Here is a 19,843-nt window from a genome sequence, read left to right as displayed (position 1 = left end):
GGGAAGGGGGGCGGGGGGGGGGGGGGTTGGATCTCGGGCGGGAGGGTGTGTCAAGATGCCTCCGGCGCATTCCTCCGAGCAGCCGCGCCCTCCGCCTTCGCCGTTTGTGTACGTTACCTGTTTGCCGTCACGAGGGTCTTTCTTTTCCCTCGCTTGCTCGTGATATTTTCTGCGATTTCCACGCGGTCGCACCTCTGCGCCGACGGCTCACGTGCGAGATTGCGCGCTGTCGGGGGGAGGTTCAAAAAGACGACCGATGAACGCCGCAACGCGCACTGGCGCGCGTGCGGCGCGCCCTTGGGAAATAGTGGCCTTTTGTGCGTGTTGCGCGTGGAACAAGGTGTGTTCGGGACGGGAGCCGGAGAAGGAGAGCCGCGGCTCGTAAAGCGCTTGGCCGATTGTCTGCTCGTGCGTTGGCTCGCCTTGTTCACTCGGTCCTACGCACTCGCTGAAAGACAAAGAAAAAGAACATTTAAAAATGGTTATAATGTGCTTCGCGGTCAACGTGTTGGATCACAGGTGTCAAACTCAAGGCCCGGGGGCCCAGATCTGGCCATGCCGCGCGATTTTGTGTGGCCCGTGAGGGTAAATCGTGTGTATTAACTGTTCAAATCTGTACCAAAATTTCAAATTGCCTTATCATATATGATAATGGTGAGATATTGCAAGGATTTCTAATTCCCCAAACTAGTTCATAAATTTCACGTGTAAATATGTCATTATCCAAACCGCTTATGCTCACAAGGGTTGCAGAAAAAGCTGGAGCCTATCCCGGCTCGCTTCGGGCAAAAGGCAGACTACTACCCTGAACTGGTCGCCAGTCAGTCATCAACGCCATCACTGAGCGGGAATCGATCCCGCGCTGCCCTCACCAAAGGCAGGCTACACCGTCGGTGACTTTATGTGTAAATATGATGAGGCGAAAGATTTTCATGGTTTCACAGTCATAACGGCCCTCTGAGGGAATCGTGGACACCCCTGTATTAGGGTTAGCGCTGGCCTCACAGTTCTGAGGACCCGGGTTTGATCCCGGCCCCGCCTGTGTGGAGTTTGCGCGTTCTCCCTGTGCCTGCGCGGCTTTTCTCCGGGTGGGCACTCCGGTTTCCTCCCACATCCCAAAAACATGCATTCATCGGACACTAAATTGCGCCTAGGTGTGATTGTGAGCGTGGCTTTCATTTGTCTCAATGTGCCCCGCGATTGGCTGGCGACCAGTACAGGGCGTGCCCCGCCTCCTGCCCGTTGACAGCTGGGATAGGCTCCCGCACTCCTCGCTACCCTCGTGAGGATAAGCGGCAAAAGAAAATGGCTGGACAGGTGGATGACATTTTCTGCGAGAAATTCTGTCCATACATGTTTTTTTAATGTAAAAATTCAAGACGACTAATCTGGAAGAATTATTATTATTATTTTTTTTTTAATAGCGATCATAAAAAAGCAAGCGCGAGCCTGCACCGATTCAACAGAACATCATTCAAACACCCCAAAACGTGATCGGATCAGGTGAGGGAGTCACTCTTGTCCTCTGATGCATTTATCGCTCACTTATTAACGCAGTCTACAACCGAATAACTATTTATGGATTGAGCAATATAAAGCTGTGACAAAAGTCCACGTGTAACCACCAAACAACACTACAACAACAACACAATTGCAACAATCATAAACCACATTCCACAGAAATCTTTTTAAATGTTATTCAGGGAGCAAAATTTTAGGAATACGCTGCAGGTGACACTCTTTTCAATAACAAAATAAAATTTAAAATGGCAAATTCAGCGGAGTAAATCAATAAGATGACAATAAAATAATATTTTTTAAGTGACGTGATAATCATTGCAATTGAAAAAAAAAAGAAAAAATCAAAACTTACAGAGTTTACAAATTTGGATAAATCCAGCGTTAGTCTCATTGGCAGCAATTGTTTTGAATATGCATTATAATACACGCACACATAATGGAAATATCTCTATTTTACAGATTTAATCAATCTGCTCCATTTAAATAACACGAGGATACTTTCGGGATTACTTTTTAAGTAGCGCTGTTTGAATTCAATAAGCAAACTGTAGCAAGACAAATATACAGTAATTAAAATACTAATTATTATAAACTGATACCTACCGCAAAGGAATAAATAGGAGTTAAACTTACTCTGTAAAGAAAAGTTGGGTTTTTGGTAAGTTTAGTAACAATGAACAGCAGGCAGCCATTTTTGAGGGAGGGGGGGAAAGGAGGAGAAGAAGAAGAGAACTGCATTACTCACACGCGAGTCTCCGAGCGTCCTCCCCGGCCGACTTCTCCTCTGGGCGGAGTCCCGGGACCCCGCGAGCGGGGCGGGGGCGGGGTGGTGGTGGTGTTGGCGTAGCGCGGCGCCTCACACGGACCGTCCCGCTTGCTCCTTCCTCATTCGCCGTAGTGGCGGCGGCCCCGAGGGTGCACTCAAGACGGGAGAATCGCAGCCGCTCGACCCCCTCCGGGCCCGGAGAATCGGATTTTACAGGTTTTTTTTGTCTGTGGGGTTTTTTTTTGTTGTTGTTTTTTTTTTTACATTGATTTTTTTTTGGGGGGAAGTTTAAATGCGGAAACTGAGAGGAAGCGCCGTGCAAGTTTGGAGATAAATGGAAGGCGAGACCAAGCTGCGGAAAAGCTCAAGTGGGTATCCAGTGGCCCTTTTCTTGACTTCCTGACTGAACTTGACTCTTCTATTCATGTTTCCCACTCCATTGTATTCCCTCGTTCTCCTGCTGCACATAACGCTGCCTCCGTTTGAATGCATTTTTTGTGTTCCGTCCAGTTTTCCCTTCACTTCTCCTCCTGCATCGAATATTTTCCTCTCGGACTCTGCTCCGTTTCACCGAGTTTGCGTCTGCTGAGTGGAGTTTCAGTTGGAAAAAGAAAAAAACTAAATATGTAAAACGCTTGGATCTGCACCCCCCCCCCCCGGGTAGCTACTGTCCACGGGAATACCAAACAAGCAGTTTCGACATGGGGCAGGACAATTAGAAAGGTGCACACAAACGGATCGATTGGCTCCCGGTGCCAGTTTCGAGTGGACTTTGATACCTCTTATTGTCTTTACTGCGCATATCATATTTGGTTTGCAGCTATATAAAAAAAAAAACGAGGGTTAAATTCAAATCAGCTCGCCCGCGTATTTGCCGTGAGTCACTCGCTTGGAAAACAGTGGACCAGTGTGTGTAATTAAAAGGGGGGAAAAAAAAAATCTGTATAGTGGTGAGAATTTCTTGCGGTGTGTCTTTTTATAGATGTGGTCATTCCTGGGGGAGCCACGGGCAAAAAAAGTGGTTTTCGTTCCGTTCTGGGAGATCGTGGAAAAAAAAAAAAAATCCATTCATGCTCTGCGTTACGGACTGGAATTTTCAAAGCTGGCGGATCCAAAAAAAATTGCAGTACTGCAAAAAATCCTGCAGGGGCAGCATTCCACATTGGACATGAACCATATTCGTAATCATTTTTCTTCCAAGGCAAAATAATCCCTAAGCATCATTGATAAAAGTTGTAGCAGGGGCAAGGAACTAATCGTAAATGTACGAGACAAATGAAGTAAGATTAAAAGAGTAACGTGACACAGAAAGTCCAAAATGTCACGGGAAAAGATTGCGAGCAATGAATCATAATTTCATATTGCGGGGAAAAGTTCAAAATATCACAAGCATTGTAACATGCCGGAAAGAAATCGGAATTTTCCAGAGGAAAAATAGGGTGGGAATAAATTTGCAACAGCCCGAGAATAAAGTTGTGGTATAAAAAGTACTGAATAATATATGAAACTTTTTTTTATCAAATTTATCGCTGACTGGATCTTGTTGGCCGCATGTGAGGGGATTCCGGAATCTAAATTAATGTTGTTGTTTTTTTAACTTCAGTCAGGTTGTATTTAAACAAATGTAAAAAGATGGAGGTCATAACTGCAAAAACAATTTGGGCAAATTGGGGCACTCTTAAGTCAAGCTGCCATTTTATTTCAATACGTGTCTATCGACGAGCTCAAGTGTTTTTCGTTTTTCGCTTCTAAAAACTTCACTTGGCCCGGGACCCGTCGCTTCCCTCGACCTTCGACTTTTCCCTTTTGTGCGGCGCTCAACACCTCCGTCTCTTTGTTTGCGCTCGCCCGTCCGAGCGTGTTAACAACCAGCCGCCGCCGAAAAGCACTGACGACGCGGCGCGTAAACTGGCTCGTCCCTCCCAACCTGTTCTCAGGTATTCCTCGCTGGGCCGAATTATCTCGCCGAATGAACGCCAGGTATGCCCGACCGGCGCGAGTGGGGCGAGGCGGGTTGAGAGACGACAGATGAGTTCGCGATTTGGGGAACAAGGCTCCCACGTTACTAATCAATGTGATGAGATGGAAATATTATTATTTTTTTTTTTTTTTTGGGGGGGGGGACCATCTTCTGTCGACTTGCCTTTCATCTGTCAACACAGGAATTCCAAAAATGACTTCATAGAAACCTGGCAGAGGTCGACGGCCCGACACTATAAAAAAAAAATAATAATAAAGAAACGAGGCTCACGTGCAAACGTTTGAAAATGCAAATTAGTAAGCATTATTTTCCGTCCAAACGTGGGGGGGGGGAGTTGAAAATGAGCAGCCATATCTACCTGGGAATGAGCGATTATTTCAAAGTAAATGTACACTTTTTTGGTGAGAACGGTTTGTTCAATGGATTTACTAATTTGCTAATTTATCAGCCAAGTGGCATGCAAATATCTTTACATATGTTCACGAAAGGGATGGCACGTTGAGTCCGCGACCCTCGTGAGGATAAGCACCTAAGAAAACGGATGCATGGATGTTGACAAAGGGTTTTGTATGAAACCAAAGTTGTTTATGGACCACGAGCATTTATTGTGTTTCTCACAACACGCATATTATAACGATTTTATTCATTAATCCCTTTTGCCGATTATCCCGAGCAAATACTATCAACGCCACGAGCACAGGAAAAAAATTCGCAGCTTGTTTGCAAAAAAGATCTCGGCTGAAGCTTTTTCCCGTGTGCTGCCTGAGAACTGTTTTAACTGGTAATAGTTAAACCCTAACCCAAACCCTACAGAGGAAATTGATATGATTCCCTTTAACCTAAGCGTGTCCGCAAACTTTCGTCTAACTTATCCCAACTCCTCTGACCTCAAGGAATGTTTTGACAACACCGTGGCCTGTCCACGAACCTTCAATGTCATTGTCCCGTAAAGGTGTCGAACGAGCTTTCTGCTGAGGTCGCTGCGTCTTCGTCATGTTTTTTTCGGGAGTGTTTGAATCCAAACGACCCAAGAGGTCTTTGCAAATTTACGACGCGCGTGAGAAACGACTTTGCCGTCGAGCGCCGTGCTTCGAAAGAGCTTTCGTTGACGCGTCCTTGTCGGGTGAGGGAGGGACCGTGTCTGATCTCCGCAGCTGTCACCTTCAACAGTTTGATGTTGCTGTCAAAACAAACCAACCAGGCCATTTTTTTTTTTTTCCAACTATCCAAACGAGTAAACCAGGTGGGAGGGTCGGTTTCGAGAGAACCGCCCGGGACTGCTTCTTCTTTCCGCAGAAGTCCTCAAATCGGGCTTGATGCGGAAACATTCGAGCTCGATTGGGATTTGTTTCATCACACAACTCCAATGTGACGATTCAGCGAAAAAGGATCGAGGCTGAGGCAGCTGGATCTCGTCCAAAAAAAAAAAATAAAATATGTCGCGAGTCGTGAAATGATTCCATACAAAGTAGCGCGTATGCCCAACGTACTTCCCGGGCCAGTGTGGAAGACAGCGTCTGGCCACAAAGGCCCGGTTCCAACAGCTAGGAATGAGGGAGAAAGCAGGAAGTCGGCCATTTTGCTCCCAGATGACTCACCAGCTAGTAAAAAAAAAAAAAGAAAAAAAAAAAAAAAACGAGCTACCTGGTGACTCACTCGGGTCGGTCAGTAAACTCTGCTCTCCCTGCCTTCCCTTAGGTCCCCTTGCTATCACGACAACATTGTGGAAAGGTTGCACGCTCTTTAAGTTAGAACAAAAACACTCGGCCTCCTAAACAACAAGGATCATTTGTGCACAATCGGCCTCGCGGCATAGTATGACGGACGTTTCCATGGTGACGTACCCACACAGTCCAAAACCGCACGCTACGGCAAGTTGCTGAACAGGATTGCGGTTTTTGTGTTGCTTCACGTCTGGCTTAATACAAAGGCAAATCTGACTTTTGGAGCTCACTGAAATACGAGCGAGAGCTGCAAGTTTTCGAGTCCCCAAAAATGCAGACTGAACGCGGAGCTCGTAAAGTCGGAGCGCCGCAGCCACCAGATGAGACATCTCGTACGCGGCTGTTAGGACCGAATTAAATCCAAAGCTGATGGGGCGGAGGGGGCGTAGAGGGTTGACCAGGTCGGCTCAGATGATTGAACTGCATACGGTACTCTGCTTAGAATGCAGCCTTGGGGACATTTCCCCGAGTACGAGTTTGACAAAGTACAGGATAAGTCCTAAAACAACCGCTATAAACCCAAACGGTCAACTTCCTGTTCCATTTCAGGCACCGGTCCTTGAGGTGCTTTTGCGCATCAAGTTATGATAAACGAGTCCACCGAAGTCCGTGGTGAGTCGGGCAACTGGTCTCTGGGGTTGATTTATTTCAGTGGGGAAAACTGACTCGTAAACGAACTTACGAGATTAGTCAGGGAACGGATTAAACTCCTACGTCAAGATACAAATGCACATTGGAATTAAATGTCAAGGACCTTGTAAAACGAGCTTTTTTTTATTTTTTTTTGCGGCCAAGTGAAAGTGTCTAATTTGCAACGTATTCATCGCACCATGCCTGCTCCGCCGGCTGTGACAAGTTGACTCAGCGGGGATCTCGTCAAGAGAACCTGTCCATACACCTCTGCATACCATTCCCTTTCAAATGTTTCCACTTTCTGCTCACCGAGCCTCGCTCTGCTTTTTTTCCAGCGTTCAGCTACTCGAAATTGACGCGCTTCCCCTTTTTCTCCTGCTTCTGTGTTGTAGAATTTTGGATTCCCCACCACCGATCCTGACTTTGACTCCCGCTTCTGTCACCGACCATGGCTCACCGGTCTCAGAGTTCGTCTATTGGTGATAACCCCCTGGACCCAAACTACCTGCCCCCCCATTACAAAGAGGAGTACCGAATTGCCATCGATGCACTGATAGAAAATGATTTAACGGTAAAAAGAAAATAATAATTCTGGGAGTATTTGAGGCATGTCTGTGTGGGACCTTTTCGTTGATGATGTTTCCTGTCCCACCAGGGGTACCATGACTTCCTCCAGGGCGCCGAAGTGGTCAGCTTCCTGGCACAGTCTGAAATCGAATACATCAAATCCACCATCCAGGAGCCCACTCACACCCAGAGTGTTCCCGACCTGAGGTACCCAGATGCGGGCCACAACGTGGAGGGCTCGTCTGACACCTACTGGCCCATGCAGTCCGACCTGGCCGCCCCGGGCCTGGACTTGGGATGGCCGCTGACCCAAAACAGCTTCATCGGGCCCACGGAGGTCACCACTCTGGTGAACCCGTCAGAGCCGAACATGCCAAGCATCAAGGAGCAGGCCAGGAGACTCATCAAGAATGCTCGCCAGGTCAGAGAACGTTCAGACCCAGTTTCGTTTGACGAGGTCCTCTGAACAGCCGGAGCATTGCTCAATTGTTTATGTTTGGGTAATTTTATCTCCCTTCGAGAATATTTTTATCTGACACTCCCAACTTTGCCGCCGCACCCTTTCCGTCTAACGTCTGGTTGGTGGCATGTTGAGGAGGAGAGATGGAGAAGGATACAAAAATATCTCTAAAAGTCTTGATGTACATCAGTCCATAGTTAAACCAACTATCTGGACATCTAGCTATCATCGATGGAAAAATGAATTCACAATTTGCTGAAGAACCTGAAGCCATTTTTCTCACAATTAGAGAACGGGTGTTCTCACAGGACAATGATCCAAAGCACTGAAGTAAATCAACAACAGAATGGCGTCAGAAGATAATACATGTTCTGGAGTAGCGAGGTCAAAGTCCTGACCTCAATCCAATTGAGATATTGTGACATGCGCGCAAGAGAGGTATTCACACCAGAAATACCAGGAATCTTGCTGAACTGCAACTGTCTTGGAAAGAGGAATGGTCCAAAATTCAGGCCGACCATTGTTCTTGTCTGATCTGCGACTACAGGAAACATTTGGTTGAGTTGCAGCCAAAAAAGGGTCAACCAGTTTTTTTTTTTTTTTAAATCCAAGGGTTCACTCCGTCCTTTGAATGTTTCTTATTTTCTATACAAGTTTGAAAAAACATTTTTGTGTATGGTACTAGTTTTAGCAGTTTATTTACTCTTGGGATTTTGTTAAAGATTAGACCACATTTTCTGACCAATTATTGCAAAAAAAAAAAATGACATTGGAAAAGACGGAAATACGCAAACAAGTCAAACTATTTGACTTGTACTACAAGCAAGCCAGCAATTAACTAATCATTTCATTTTGCTTTTCAGGTTATCGCGGTGGTGATGGACACGTTCACAGATGTGGACATTTTCTCCGACCTCTTAGATGCCACCGCCCGCCACATTCCCGTTTACATTCTTTTGGATGAGCAGGAAGCCCATAATTTTATCTCCATGGTGATGAACTGCAAGGTCAATTTGGACTTAATCCAGGTGACTGTTTTGTCTTGTGTCCATTATCCATTAAAGTAGGCCCGCCTCGATAACGTAAAGCGTGACATTTATTTATTTTACAGATGATGCGCGTCAGAACTGTGGCGGGAATAACATATCAATCCCGAACAGGGAAGTCGTTCAAGGGGCAAATGAAAGATCGTTTCCTATTAGCTGACTGCAGGGCTGTGCTTAGCGGTAATTACAGGTGAGTTCTATTCCTCCTGATTTCTGATTGCTTTCTTTATAGCTGTCATATGTATATTTAAGACGGTTATCTCTGTATTTTCTCAGTTTCATGTGGTCGTATGAGAAGATTCACCGCTGCATCGCTCATCTTTTCCTCGGGGAGCTGGTGGCAACGTTCGATGAAGAATTCCGCATCCTTTACGCTCAGTCAGAGCCCCTCGTCGTTGACCCGTCGGACGGAACGCTCGCAATCTCAGACACTGGCGGTTACTTAACCAGACAGTTGGGCTTGAAGAGGACCCAGTCCCTACGAAACCCCCTGGCCTTCCGGAGGCAACCCGAGATAACTTCCAGCTTCCCGTTCGGAGACCAGGAACGCAACCTGGGACTTCCTTTCCGGAGAAACGACCCCTTTCGTCACACCATCGAGCATGGGGCAGGACTTATGATCGGGAAGTATTCCCAGCAGCAGTTCCGTTCACAGCAGTCCTACCTGGAGCAGGGACGGTCTATCGTGTCCAGGCAGATGGAGATGAGCGGCTTCAAGAGGCACAGCTACGCAGAAGGAACCCAGGACAATTACATGTCCTCCAGGCACTACATGAAGCACAGAGTCATGAACAATCTCGATGAGACGGACTTCCACAGGTATAATACCTTTTCAATCCCCAGTTCTTTGTTCGGATTCATTGCCTAAGATTAGTCTCATTGAATCACTGTATATCATTTACAGGGAACAGAGACACCATTTCTACAGTGAAGGTCCTGGACCGGGTTCTGGCCACGGACACTACGACAAACATCGTCCTCCGCATCTAGCCATTGATCAGTATTCAGACTCAAGCTCATTCCGCTCAGACCTAGAGCTCAACACCGGAAACTACCCAAGAGGTTATGCGTATCTATCCTCCGATGATTTAAGCGGCCCCGATGGGATTCATGCGCCTCCGGTAGCGGGAAGGTATGGAGGAAACGCCGCCCAGAAGAGGCCAACCATCGGTCAGGCGTACGCTTGTCAGAGCTCACCAACACAGCCTCACCCAACAGACAAAAAGCCCTTTTCAAAGCATTCAGATCAGGAGCACGATCAGGATGCAAGCGTCCGGCATGGACTGAGGAACTGGAGGATCCACTCGTATCTGAGTACATACGAGGAAGGCGGAGAAGATGGTCTGAATCAACCCTTGGGGCCGGACGCATTTGAAGACCCTACACCCAATCAGGATCCCAGTGAAAATTCAGCAACTCGCTTTGGACGAAAAGAGCCTCCAAATGTCGCCCCTAAACCCAGACTGGATATCCAAAAACCACGCTTTGGGAAGCCACTCAAAGGCGAGAACACCGGAAAGGATTCGACCACCAAAGATCTGATTTCCTCCGTTTCGCTGGATAGAAGTGAGAAGGAAGTGGAGAACGAACGAGACAGAGAGGATAAGTGGGGTTCTGGAAAAGAGGACAGCAAGGAAAAAGAAGTCAAGGAAACTCAAGATCTCTTCCTTTCCAAACATGACTCCTTCCGCTCACGGATCAACCCACTCCTTCAACGTAGCTCGCGTCTGCGCTCATCGCTTATATTCTCATCTTCCAAAGCAGAAATACACAGCGGGAGCACCGGTCTAAAATCCGCCACAGACGATGATGCCAAGCCCTCCATTGTAGCCCAGATCCTAGAGAAGAGGCGGTCGTTGTCTAGAGAACCTTTCGAGTGGAAAAAGACAACAGAGGAACAGAGTAAGGGGAAGAATGAGGAGAAAAGTGAGGATGCAAAGGAAGGGGAGAAACAATTGACAGACAGAACCGCCGAAAAAGATGAATCCCAGAAACCTCAAGAACAGTTAAAGTCAAATTCCAATGTTGAGACCGACAATGTCAAGTCGTCATCTCTGAACATCAATGACCCTGCCAGTCGGCTACAGTATTTCAAAGACGTAGCTGCTAAGCGAAAAGCATCCAAAATGGAGACTGAAGCGTCATCAAAAGTCCCAGAGCCGGCAGAGAAGAAGCCAGACTATTCTGACAATACACCCAAAACTATTACGGTGAGTGGTTCTATTAATCTGACAGAATCAGAAACAAAGAAACCAGATCCTCCACCAAAACTGTCCGAACTCAACCGGCAATCTTCACTCCCATCCTCCAAACCGTCTCTGCTCTCTCCTAAGCCTTTCGTAAGTAGCGTGAAGGCTCCTGAAACCCAGAAAGAGGAGACCTCATTGGACGGTCAAAAGAAAGATATATTCAAGTCTTTAAAGCCCCTTGCGTCCCCCAAGATCTTTAGGCGGGACCCGGTTAAGCTTAAGGGAATCAATCCTCGTAGGGTCTCCTGTGGCGAGGATATCCTGACGGATGCAACGGACTCTGAAAAGAGCGAGCTGAAGAAGACTCGCTCCCATAGTTCCTCCACTCCGCCGCATGACGAAGCCAAAGAGAAAGTAATGGGATCCAACACATCCATCAACACGCTAAGCGAGGGAAAAAGTGATGGCAAGACGCTCGACTTCCTGAAGAAACAGACTCAGAGGCTGAAGGGATTCTTGGGGCCCAAGGATAAGGAGAAGAAGTCGTCAGGTGAAGATCGGGGCAGCATGACCACCGTGAAAGAAATGGTAGAAGATTACACGAAAAAACAGAGTAAGGAAATGGGATCCTCCGCCGCCGATCAGACCTCTGCCAATCACACGACATCGCCCGGCACGGCGGTCTCGTCACGTTACCAGCCCTCCGGGAGCTCAGTACTGTTCAGCAGCAACCTCCGCGATGACACCAAGGTCATCCTGGAGCAGATCTCGGCAAACAGTCAGAAGAACCGCCACGAGCGGGACGAGGACGGAGACCGCGAAGCTAAGGAGGACTTCACCGCCAAGAAGAACCGCTTGCTGCGACCCCAAGGCCTTGTCCAGGAGAGGGAGGGACTGCTGAAGAGGATAGAGAGCCTGAGGAAGGAGAAGAAGGTCTACAGCCGTTTTGAGGTAGTCTACCGCTCCAAATATGACACTTGCAGCGCGAATGAGAATCAGATATACACTCCTCACAAAACTGAATGCTCTTGGCTTTATGGTTGAAATGTTATTAAAATGCACTACAACCTTATCAGGGAGAGTAATTTGGCCTTTTCTAAATATTTTAAAGCATAGTTCAGTGTTTTCGTAATTTTCTGATAACTTGTCAAAGTAAAGGTTCTAGAGCATTTTAGGTTTATCCAAACATTTCACCCGTAAGCCATATACCCCTAAATTTTTACGAGTAGTGTTGCCATACCTATGAGTGGTTTGCAGTATTATCTAAGTGTATTCCAAGTCATGCTGTATGAAAGTCAAAGCTAACGACCGAAGTACAGGTTACAGATATCGTACAATAAAACGAGAGAGCACAATGGTGTAAAAACAAGTACTGGTTACTAGCTTACTAACTGGATTTCATTTGATGGTTTTGTACTCATGGCAGACAAATGTTTTTAAATGCAAATGTTTCCTGTAACTACTGTATGACATTTAAGATTGATTAGCTACAAAACCTGGTTAAATTTGCCTCAATTCACAAATATTTTCATTGGTCTTGAACGGGATTAATTTTCACCAAGCGCATGCCCATTTTTAGACGGAACAAGTAGAAATTATGATTGGATCCGAAGTCTAAAAATGGGCTCTTAATCAGGGTTGCCCAGACTTTTTTACCCAGAGATCTACTTTTCAAGCAGCCAGCCTCTCGCGAGCAACTGGGGGGAGGGGGGAAAACCGGCATTATAAACCACATTGATGGGCTGCGTAAGTTCTGTAACATTTGTAATTATGAGTGTACGTCTTTAAGAGCGGAGGGGGGGGGGTGTAAGGTAAACTAGGAGAAAAGAGTGTGTGGCGGAGCACCAGTCGTCGTTTGAAAAGGTTTCGTGTGCTGCCTAAAAGAAACCGGTGGCTTCTTCTTTTAATTTTTTACAGTACGTATGTGAAGTGTGCCAATGGATGTAGCAACCAGTCATCCCTTACTCATTAAATCACTTTTTTGTTTGTTTGTTTGTTTGTGCGCAATGCAGAATATCGGTGCGCAGTCGCTGAATTACCGATTTGTTACCAAGCGGGACCGAATGATTCAATTGACCCTGCAAACAACTGCCTCGTTGTTCTTTTCACAGATGGGGAATACTCTGGGATAAAGGGGAGAACGACAGTCGGATGACAACGTGGGAACGAACGAGTGGGGAGGGGGGGAGAAGCGAGACGATCAACGACCCTCAGAAAGTTTGCTCCGACGAGACGACCTCTGCTGTCATTTTTTTTTTTTTTTTTTACCCGGAAGAAAGCTTGAAACTACAACGCAGAAAAATGCAACCAATAACATAAAAAAAAAAAACTGAGGCGGAATGCGCCTTTTTGCCAAACACTGGGACAACTTTTACCTTAAAAGGCAACTGGAAGTAGGTTAGTGTGCAAAAACAGAAGACTGAAAGTGAAAGTTAGAAGAAGAAGAAGAAGAAGTTGAGAACGGATAGAAATATACGTTTATGCAATTCAGTGACGGAAAAACATTCTTTGTCCTTTGCTTTGTTTTGTTACACTGGCAATGTTTTTCTTTGTGCGCCCAAATATATGCAAACAGAAACATTAAGACAAGCCACATATGACCCAACCTGTTCTTTAATTCGGACCAGCGAGCGTTTACGTCCTGACACATTTGTAGTACTCGTTTAGCTGTTTTCCCTCCAACTGGCCAAGTACGTTTATTTTGTACTCATTTTCCTCACTAGATAATTTGTTGTCTTCTTGCAAATAGCTCAATTTACAAAAAAAATACTTAGAATTTTACCATTGACACTTTTTAAAAACTAATTTATGAACAGCCAGTTCCAATTTGCCCGATTTAAAAAATCGAGTGTGGCCCCCCCCCGAGCACGAAAGTTTGCCCACCCCGGCATTCAACACTTCTAACCTCGTTGGCTACTCATCTCCATCTAGAATGCAACGCAAATGAAAACACCCATCCATCCATTTTCTTTGCCGCTCATCCTCACGAGGGTCCCGGGGAGTTCTGGAGCCTATCCCAGCGGTACACCCGGAACTGGTCGGCAGCCAATCGCGGGGCAGATGGAGAGAGCGTGCAAACTCCACACAGGCGGGGCCGGGATCGAACCCGGGTCCTCAGAGCTGTGAGGCCAATGCTTTACCAGCTGAGCCACCGTGCTGCCCATATGAAAACATAATACAAAAAAAAAAAAAAAAAAAAAAACAACAACACAACATAGCGGCAGGGCTGTCTAATTTCATTCCTGTAGTCCGGCGCGACGGAGCTCAGATAAAGGCGGTCGTTTTCCTGGGCTTTGATCTTTTTATTTAATGTACATAAACATGTTTACAGCTTCAACGCGAACTGGAAGAAAGTCTGCGTTCTGGCTTCGGAGCGCACGCCGAAAGGATACGAACATTTGGCCGACGTGACTCTGCAATTTTGGATTGTCTTCAAACGACGCCTCCGTTGGATCGCGCGATTGAACCAAAGAATTAGGCAGGTCTATTTTTTTTTTTTTTTGCACAGTTTTATATGCGGGATTGTATATATTCAAAATAATTCAGCGGTTGGCTATTTTTAATTAACAAATACTTGTGACACTGTAGTATCAAAGTACCTTGTATTCACTCTTTTTTTTTTTTTTTTTAAAAAAAAAAGAATAAAATTTGAATACATGGTCATGTAGTATTTTTACATTGTATTTGAAGTATGCTGCAAATACTTTGATTAAACATTTTCCAAGCCACTGACATTCGTCTGTGCACTTTGACAAATGCAAGTGAACGACGCGTATCAAACCAAAATGAAGTGGGGGGGAAAAATTCCCAAAACATTTTGCAAGGGGAACATTTGACAGTTACCTTGTGCCGAGATGGCACGGACGGAGGAAAATTCCCTCCCCCACTTTCTTTTTCCACCAAAGTACCAGCAAACGTCCACTTTAAGTCCTCCCGGGTTATGTCATCAGGTGAGCTCACGTCTCACATTCTGCAAGAACGATGGAACGAGTTCATGGTTCCGAAAGAGGAAAATAAGACGAAGAAGTCCTCGGCGTTAGTTACCTTGAGTCAGTGCTCTGCTTCGATGTTTTAGCTGGGAATCTTTCTGGAAATCAAATAAAGGGAAATAAATCACAGGTGTCAAACTCAAGGCCCGGGGGCCAGATCCGGCACGCCGCGTAACTTTATGTGGCCCGCGAAGGTAAATCATCTGTCAACTACAGTGATTCTGGTAAAAAATATGTGCCTGATTGTCATATATAAATGATAACGAGATATTATACACATTTTTGTGCTCCCAAACGTGAACAGTGGTTGAAAACCATTACCCTTGATTTCTGATTCCAAAACTAGTTCGTAACATTTGAGAGTACCGTAATTCCCGGCCGACAAAGCCCACCTGGTTATAAGCCTCACCCAGTACATCTGTAAAGGAAATACCATTTGGTACATACATACACCTAACTCTGCCGCTAGCGTCGCGCTAACGCTCATGCTAGCTAACAGGGCCAGTTTAAAAAAAAAAAAAAAACATACCGGTAAAAATCACTGAGACACGGCAGTCACACGCTAGAGCAGCGCTAACAGGAGCGGACCGGTAAAAGTCACTTACTCGGCACATGTATTCCACCGGTCTCACTCTCACCTTTTTCCGCTCGAGTGCCCCCCTTGTGGCCGTTGGAAAAAAAATGCACAAATTAGCCGCATCACCGCATAAACCGCAGGGTTGAAAGTGTGTGAAAAAAATTACAAAGAAATTACGGTAGATATGATGATGCGATCAAGGATTTCTGTGGTTTCATAGTCATACCGAGCATAATGAGTTTGACACCCCTGACATAAATTATCCATAAATTAAAAAGTGTGTGTGGGGGGGGGGGGTCAACTTACAATGACGGCGTGCAGTTGCTTATGCTGCTCAATCAGTTGATGGAGTTGATTCTCAAACTTCATCCTGTAGTTTTTTTTAATAAATGACCGCAACTGTTATTCAAAATCATCAGGCTTAATAATGACAGTTAATATGCACCGTAATTTGCGGCGCTTGAGCTTCAGCTCCTGGATTTCACAACGGTGCTGCGACAACAGTTCTTCGCTCTTCCTGTTCAGCTCGGCAAGGCTAAAATGGACGTCGGGTGACGCAGGAAGGTAAAAAAAAAACCAAACAAAAAATTGACACGCACGACCACAAAATCTTTTGAGTCAGATATGTCGAGCTAACGTAACGGAATGAACTTACATAACTGAGGCGTTTTAGATATTGTTTTCATATTTTAAACAGTTCACAAGAGTCTTACAACATGTATGAATAAAATTATGTGTGCGCGAGCAAGAATAACACGACTAAATTAGCCTGTTTTGTGGAGAAAAAAAAAAGAAACAAAATGTTCATCTTCCAAAAATGAATTTTGCAGGACGACTTCAGGACTTTGAGGTATGTCGTTCCTCCGGTCGGAGCGTCTTCAGTGAACTCACCTGATAGACTCGCGCTTGGATTCCTCGCACTGGAACTGCAGCTTCTGAGACAATTCTTGAGGAAAAGAGACATTTTTTTTTTTTTTTTTGGGGGGGGGGGGGTCAGATTGAGTGCGCCACCGTTTCATGAACTGAATATGAATATGGAAATACCCTTTTTTGCTTGATGGGTCCTTTCCAGTGTGTAGGCCTCAGTTTGCACTGAAACAACAACAGTCACTTTATTATGTACTCGAGTACATAATCACATTGCAAAAGATCACAGATAAGACACAAGAGGAACCTCCAAACATGCTCCATTAATTTTTCGATAAAAATGAATGCAAATAAAAATAATTTGGCATACAACTACAAAGAGAACTTACCCAGTTACATAAAATACACCCCAAAATTATTCTTTTAGCGATATTGTTCTCTAGTGGTGCCTTACAAAGCCTTGTTTTAAATTTGAAACGCGGTATTTCAATTTCTATAATATCACGTATTACTGTTACAGTACACAAAAAGAGTATATAAAATTATTTTCCAGTTATTGTGATTGAAACACAAACGATCAAACTGGAAATAATCCAAAGTGAATTCAAACTCTGCCCATCAGACTTTTTTGTGTACTTACTTTTCAAAATGCACTTTTATGTATTTATTACTTACAGTTAAGTTTGAACTTTAATTTATGAACGAGGGAACGGGGAGGTTTGACTACGATACTGCCCTCTGGTGACATTTTTTGGGCATTGCTGGGTATATAAAAAAAAGAAGAAATGAGTCTCAATTTTAGGGTTATTATCAAACTCTTTTTTTTTTTTAGCATCACTGGTAAACCATCTGCAGGCGGATTACTCGCCCCCCCCCCCCCAAAAAAAAAATCAACTAACTTTGCCTCCATTTGAATACACTGGAGGATTTCTTTGGAGTTATTTTTGGTGTATTGCTTACTGAATGAATCTTCAGGGAGCATATTTTTTTTCCAATAAATAATACGACATAGAACAAACTTTTCACTTTGATATCCGGACTTGAGTGACACGAAATATGAGTTGCTTACGTGTGGCCAGCTCCTTCTGCAGACACTCACTGAGTGATTTCCTCTCCGTAATTTCCTCTTTTAGGATTGTTTTGCCTTCAAGAAAACATTTGACGTGACTCACAAAAAAGTTAGGGGGACGATTACACTTTTGGGATAAACCATTTCCAGTTAAATTAATTATAGCTTCTGTAAACCTTTGAATACACATCTGTTTCAGTATTATTTACACTAATTGACATTATCATCAAGAGATCAACAGCAATATTGACAACAGACGACTCACGACAAGGATGATCAAGTAATTTTCTCTGTATGTAACGTCCATGTACATCAGTGGCAGTCTAAACTTATTAATTTTGAATACATATGACATGCTAAGCAACATAACCTTTACACACAAATAACATACCAATCCCAACCCCGCTCAAGATGATTTTTTTTTTTTTTTTTAACAAATCGAAAAGTCAGAATGGCTCAAGATGGATGGTGTTGCCATCAAGAGTAGAGACACTAATCATATCTCATAGATGTCCATTCATCATGTTCTGATACTCCATTTCTGGAGTAACAGGTAAGGATGTACCTCACTGACGATAGCATTAAAACCGCTAACAACTCCATATTGAATTGCAGGTACAGCTTCTTAGGTGACGGTTTCACGCTGCCATGATAATTTCCTTACAGAAAAAAAAAAACACGTGCTTGAGACCTACCTTGCCAAAATGTCACATTCACAACTATAGCCTAAATTCTGCAGCTATTTATCGAACGTTTAATGTAGAAAATGTGCAACACGTGACGTAATCGCATCGCGTGTTCTGATTGGCGAGGAATGAATAACGCCGTAAATCGACACTTCAATCGGGATATTTTCACTCGAACTTAATTCTGCATCTTTTTATTGACAAAAATAAGCACACAGCTGGGACGAGTTATGTCTGGCGTGCTGTTTTAAGTCATAAATACCTTAAAACGGGCCGACGTGCAAAACGGAAACGGAAATACGAGACGGTTTATCGAAGCTTCAAACTTCCGGTCAAGATGGGTTAACAGAAAAAACGATCATGCAAAAAAATGGAACGATGTGTAATAAATATCTAATATACACACCACGAGCCCAGAGAATATCGTATTATTGTTTTTTACTTTTTTAAATAACGAGTGAACGTACAAGCGGAAATACGTCACAACCCGCATTCCACTCCCGAGGGTATCCAACGGAATAAAGTATAAAAAGTGAAGTGACTGATTTTTTAAATTGTATTTACTGCATTGATCATATAATACACGTAATAGTTTCTCTGAATAACATTGTGCAATGTATAAACTAACGTGAATTAGGATAACAGATGTCACTGCTGAGTCGGAACTTTCTACAACACACCAACGCCCGCGTAGCAACAAAACATGCAAATATGACCATTTCCATCCACATTTATCTTCAGATTAATTACCAAAAATGCAATTTAGAATCACATGTTGAAAAATATCCGATCGATCACCTTGTTGCAGCCTCGCAAGTTCCCTCTTCAGCTGATCAATTTTGGGCTCCTGCGTGCCCCCACCTAGTGGATACATATATTAAATGAATTAAAAAGTGTTTCTGTGTGTGTAAAGTCAATAGTAGATTTAAATGTTGAACTTATATTAATTAGAAAAGCTCGCCTGGTTTCATTTTAATGATGTCTTCCATGTTGAACCCTGTTCCAAACATTACAAGAAATTATCCCAAAATATTTCAGCTACAATCAGTCAGTAGACCCTGTATATTAATAATTCATACATTATTATATTTTAGCGGATAAACGCAACGTTTGACGTACAGTGAGATTTTTTTCTTTTAGCTTTAGCTTAACCACTACATTATGCTAATGTACTTAAATTAGCCGAGTAAGCATGGCCATATTTGTATATTTTAAAATAAAAGCACAGCAATAGTTCAAATACAATTATATCCGTAAAATTAGCCGAGAAAGCATGGGCATATTTGAACATTAAAAAAAAAAGCACAGTAACGGAAGCTATAACTTTTTTTCTAACGAAGCTACTTTGAAGCTAGCAGCCGCCATTTTCACGACGCTAACTATCAGCACCTCATATATTTTCCGTTCAACCAAAGTATTGAATATGTAAATCGGCCCACCTCCTGAATAACTCATTTTTACATCCAATGAACCAAGATTTTTTTTGCTGAAAGTGTCGCGTTTGTTGAGCTGGTTTAACGTCCACTCCGTCCAGTTGGAGGTTTGAGATGAGGAAGAAGGAAAAAAAAAAAAAAGATGGCAGGTCAAATGTATTTACATAATAAAAGATTCACCTGACTGGAAACCTTTACTAACATGGCGTCAACGGCTATTAATTCAAATGTTTCAACGTTACAAGTTTGAATGCGGTCGCCCCAAATTGAAGTGGTTAGCGCACCTGCTTCCTAGTTGAATGGTTCTGGGTTCAAATCCCGTGGGGCTTCACTGT

The 19,843-nt window shown here is 44.2% G+C and overlaps 2 protein-coding genes and 1 non-coding gene across 4 annotated transcripts; 1 reads left to right on the top strand and 2 right to left on the bottom strand.

The window, feature by feature from the left end:
- Positions 1–17: 17 nt before the first annotated feature.
- Positions 18–19,832, bottom strand: si:ch211-199g17.9 (uncharacterized protein LOC108180085 homolog). Of its 2 annotated transcripts, XM_061821237.1 has the most exons (11): positions 19,515–19,832; positions 19,037–19,072; positions 18,874–18,936; positions 17,390–17,464; positions 16,498–16,545; positions 16,345–16,399; positions 15,899–15,988; positions 15,760–15,823; positions 14,932–14,974; positions 14,731–14,857; positions 18–448 (listed from the first exon to the last, which is right to left on the bottom strand). In XM_061821237.1, exons 1-10 carry the CDS (start codon positions 19,528–19,530, stop codon positions 14,844–14,846), a joined length of 504 nt encoding a protein of 167 aa, XP_061677221.1. In that variant the 5' UTR covers positions 19,531–19,832; the 3' UTR covers positions 18–448; positions 14,731–14,843. The 2 variants fall into 2 exon arrangements, with proteins under 2 accessions (XP_061677221.1, XP_061677212.1); XM_061821228.1 differs by lacking the exons at positions 18–448; positions 14,731–14,857; positions 14,932–14,974 and adding an exon at positions 15,000–15,536.
- fam83hb (family with sequence similarity 83 member Hb) lies at positions 2,521–13,137 on the top strand. The gene is made up of 8 exons (XM_061821205.1): positions 2,521–2,655; positions 7,018–7,196; positions 7,281–7,613; positions 8,516–8,680; positions 8,764–8,888; positions 8,975–9,517; positions 9,603–11,838; positions 12,999–13,137. The coding sequence occupies exons 2-8, from the start codon at positions 7,074–7,076 to the stop codon at positions 13,017–13,019; spliced, it is 3,546 nt and encodes a 1,181-aa protein (XP_061677189.1). The 5' UTR covers positions 2,521–2,655; positions 7,018–7,073; the 3' UTR covers positions 13,020–13,137.
- LOC133504373 (U8 small nucleolar RNA) lies at positions 17,835–17,965 on the bottom strand. Its single transcript, XR_009795937.1, has one exon. It is a non-coding gene; the product is annotated as a U8 small nucleolar RNA (small nucleolar RNA).
- Positions 19,833–19,843: the final 11 nt, after the last annotated feature.

This window comes from Syngnathoides biaculeatus, chromosome 1 (genome assembly GCF_019802595.1).
Source record: "Syngnathoides biaculeatus isolate LvHL_M chromosome 1, ASM1980259v1, whole genome shotgun sequence".
NCBI lineage: Eukaryota > Metazoa > Chordata > Actinopteri > Syngnathiformes > Syngnathidae > Syngnathoides > Syngnathoides biaculeatus.
Note: the sequence above shows the minus strand (reverse complement) of the source record. Positions and strands in the feature narration are given on the sequence as shown.

Bases quoted from the DNA above. Each gene is read 5' to 3' on its own strand.
- fam83hb (XM_061821205.1), top strand. From the start codon at position 7,074: ATGGCTCACCGGTCTCAGAGTTCGTCTATTGGTGATAACCCCCTGGAC. The intron at 7,197-7,280 runs GTAAAAAGAAAA...CTGTCCCACCAG, and splicing joins TGATAGAAAATGATTTAACG to GGGTACCATGACTTCCTCCA. The intron at 8,681-8,763 runs GTGACTGTTTTG...TTTATTTTACAG, and splicing joins TCAATTTGGACTTAATCCAG to ATGATGCGCGTCAGAACTGT.
- si:ch211-199g17.9 (XM_061821228.1), bottom strand. The intron at 16,546-17,389 runs GTAAGCAACTCA...TTGTTGTTTCAG, and splicing joins GCAGAAGGAGCTGGCCACAC to TGCAAACTGAGGCCTACACA. The intron at 15,537-15,759 runs GTAAGTTGACCC...AACGGCCACAAG, and splicing joins AGCAACTGCACGCCGTCATT to GGGGGCACTCGAGCGGAAAA.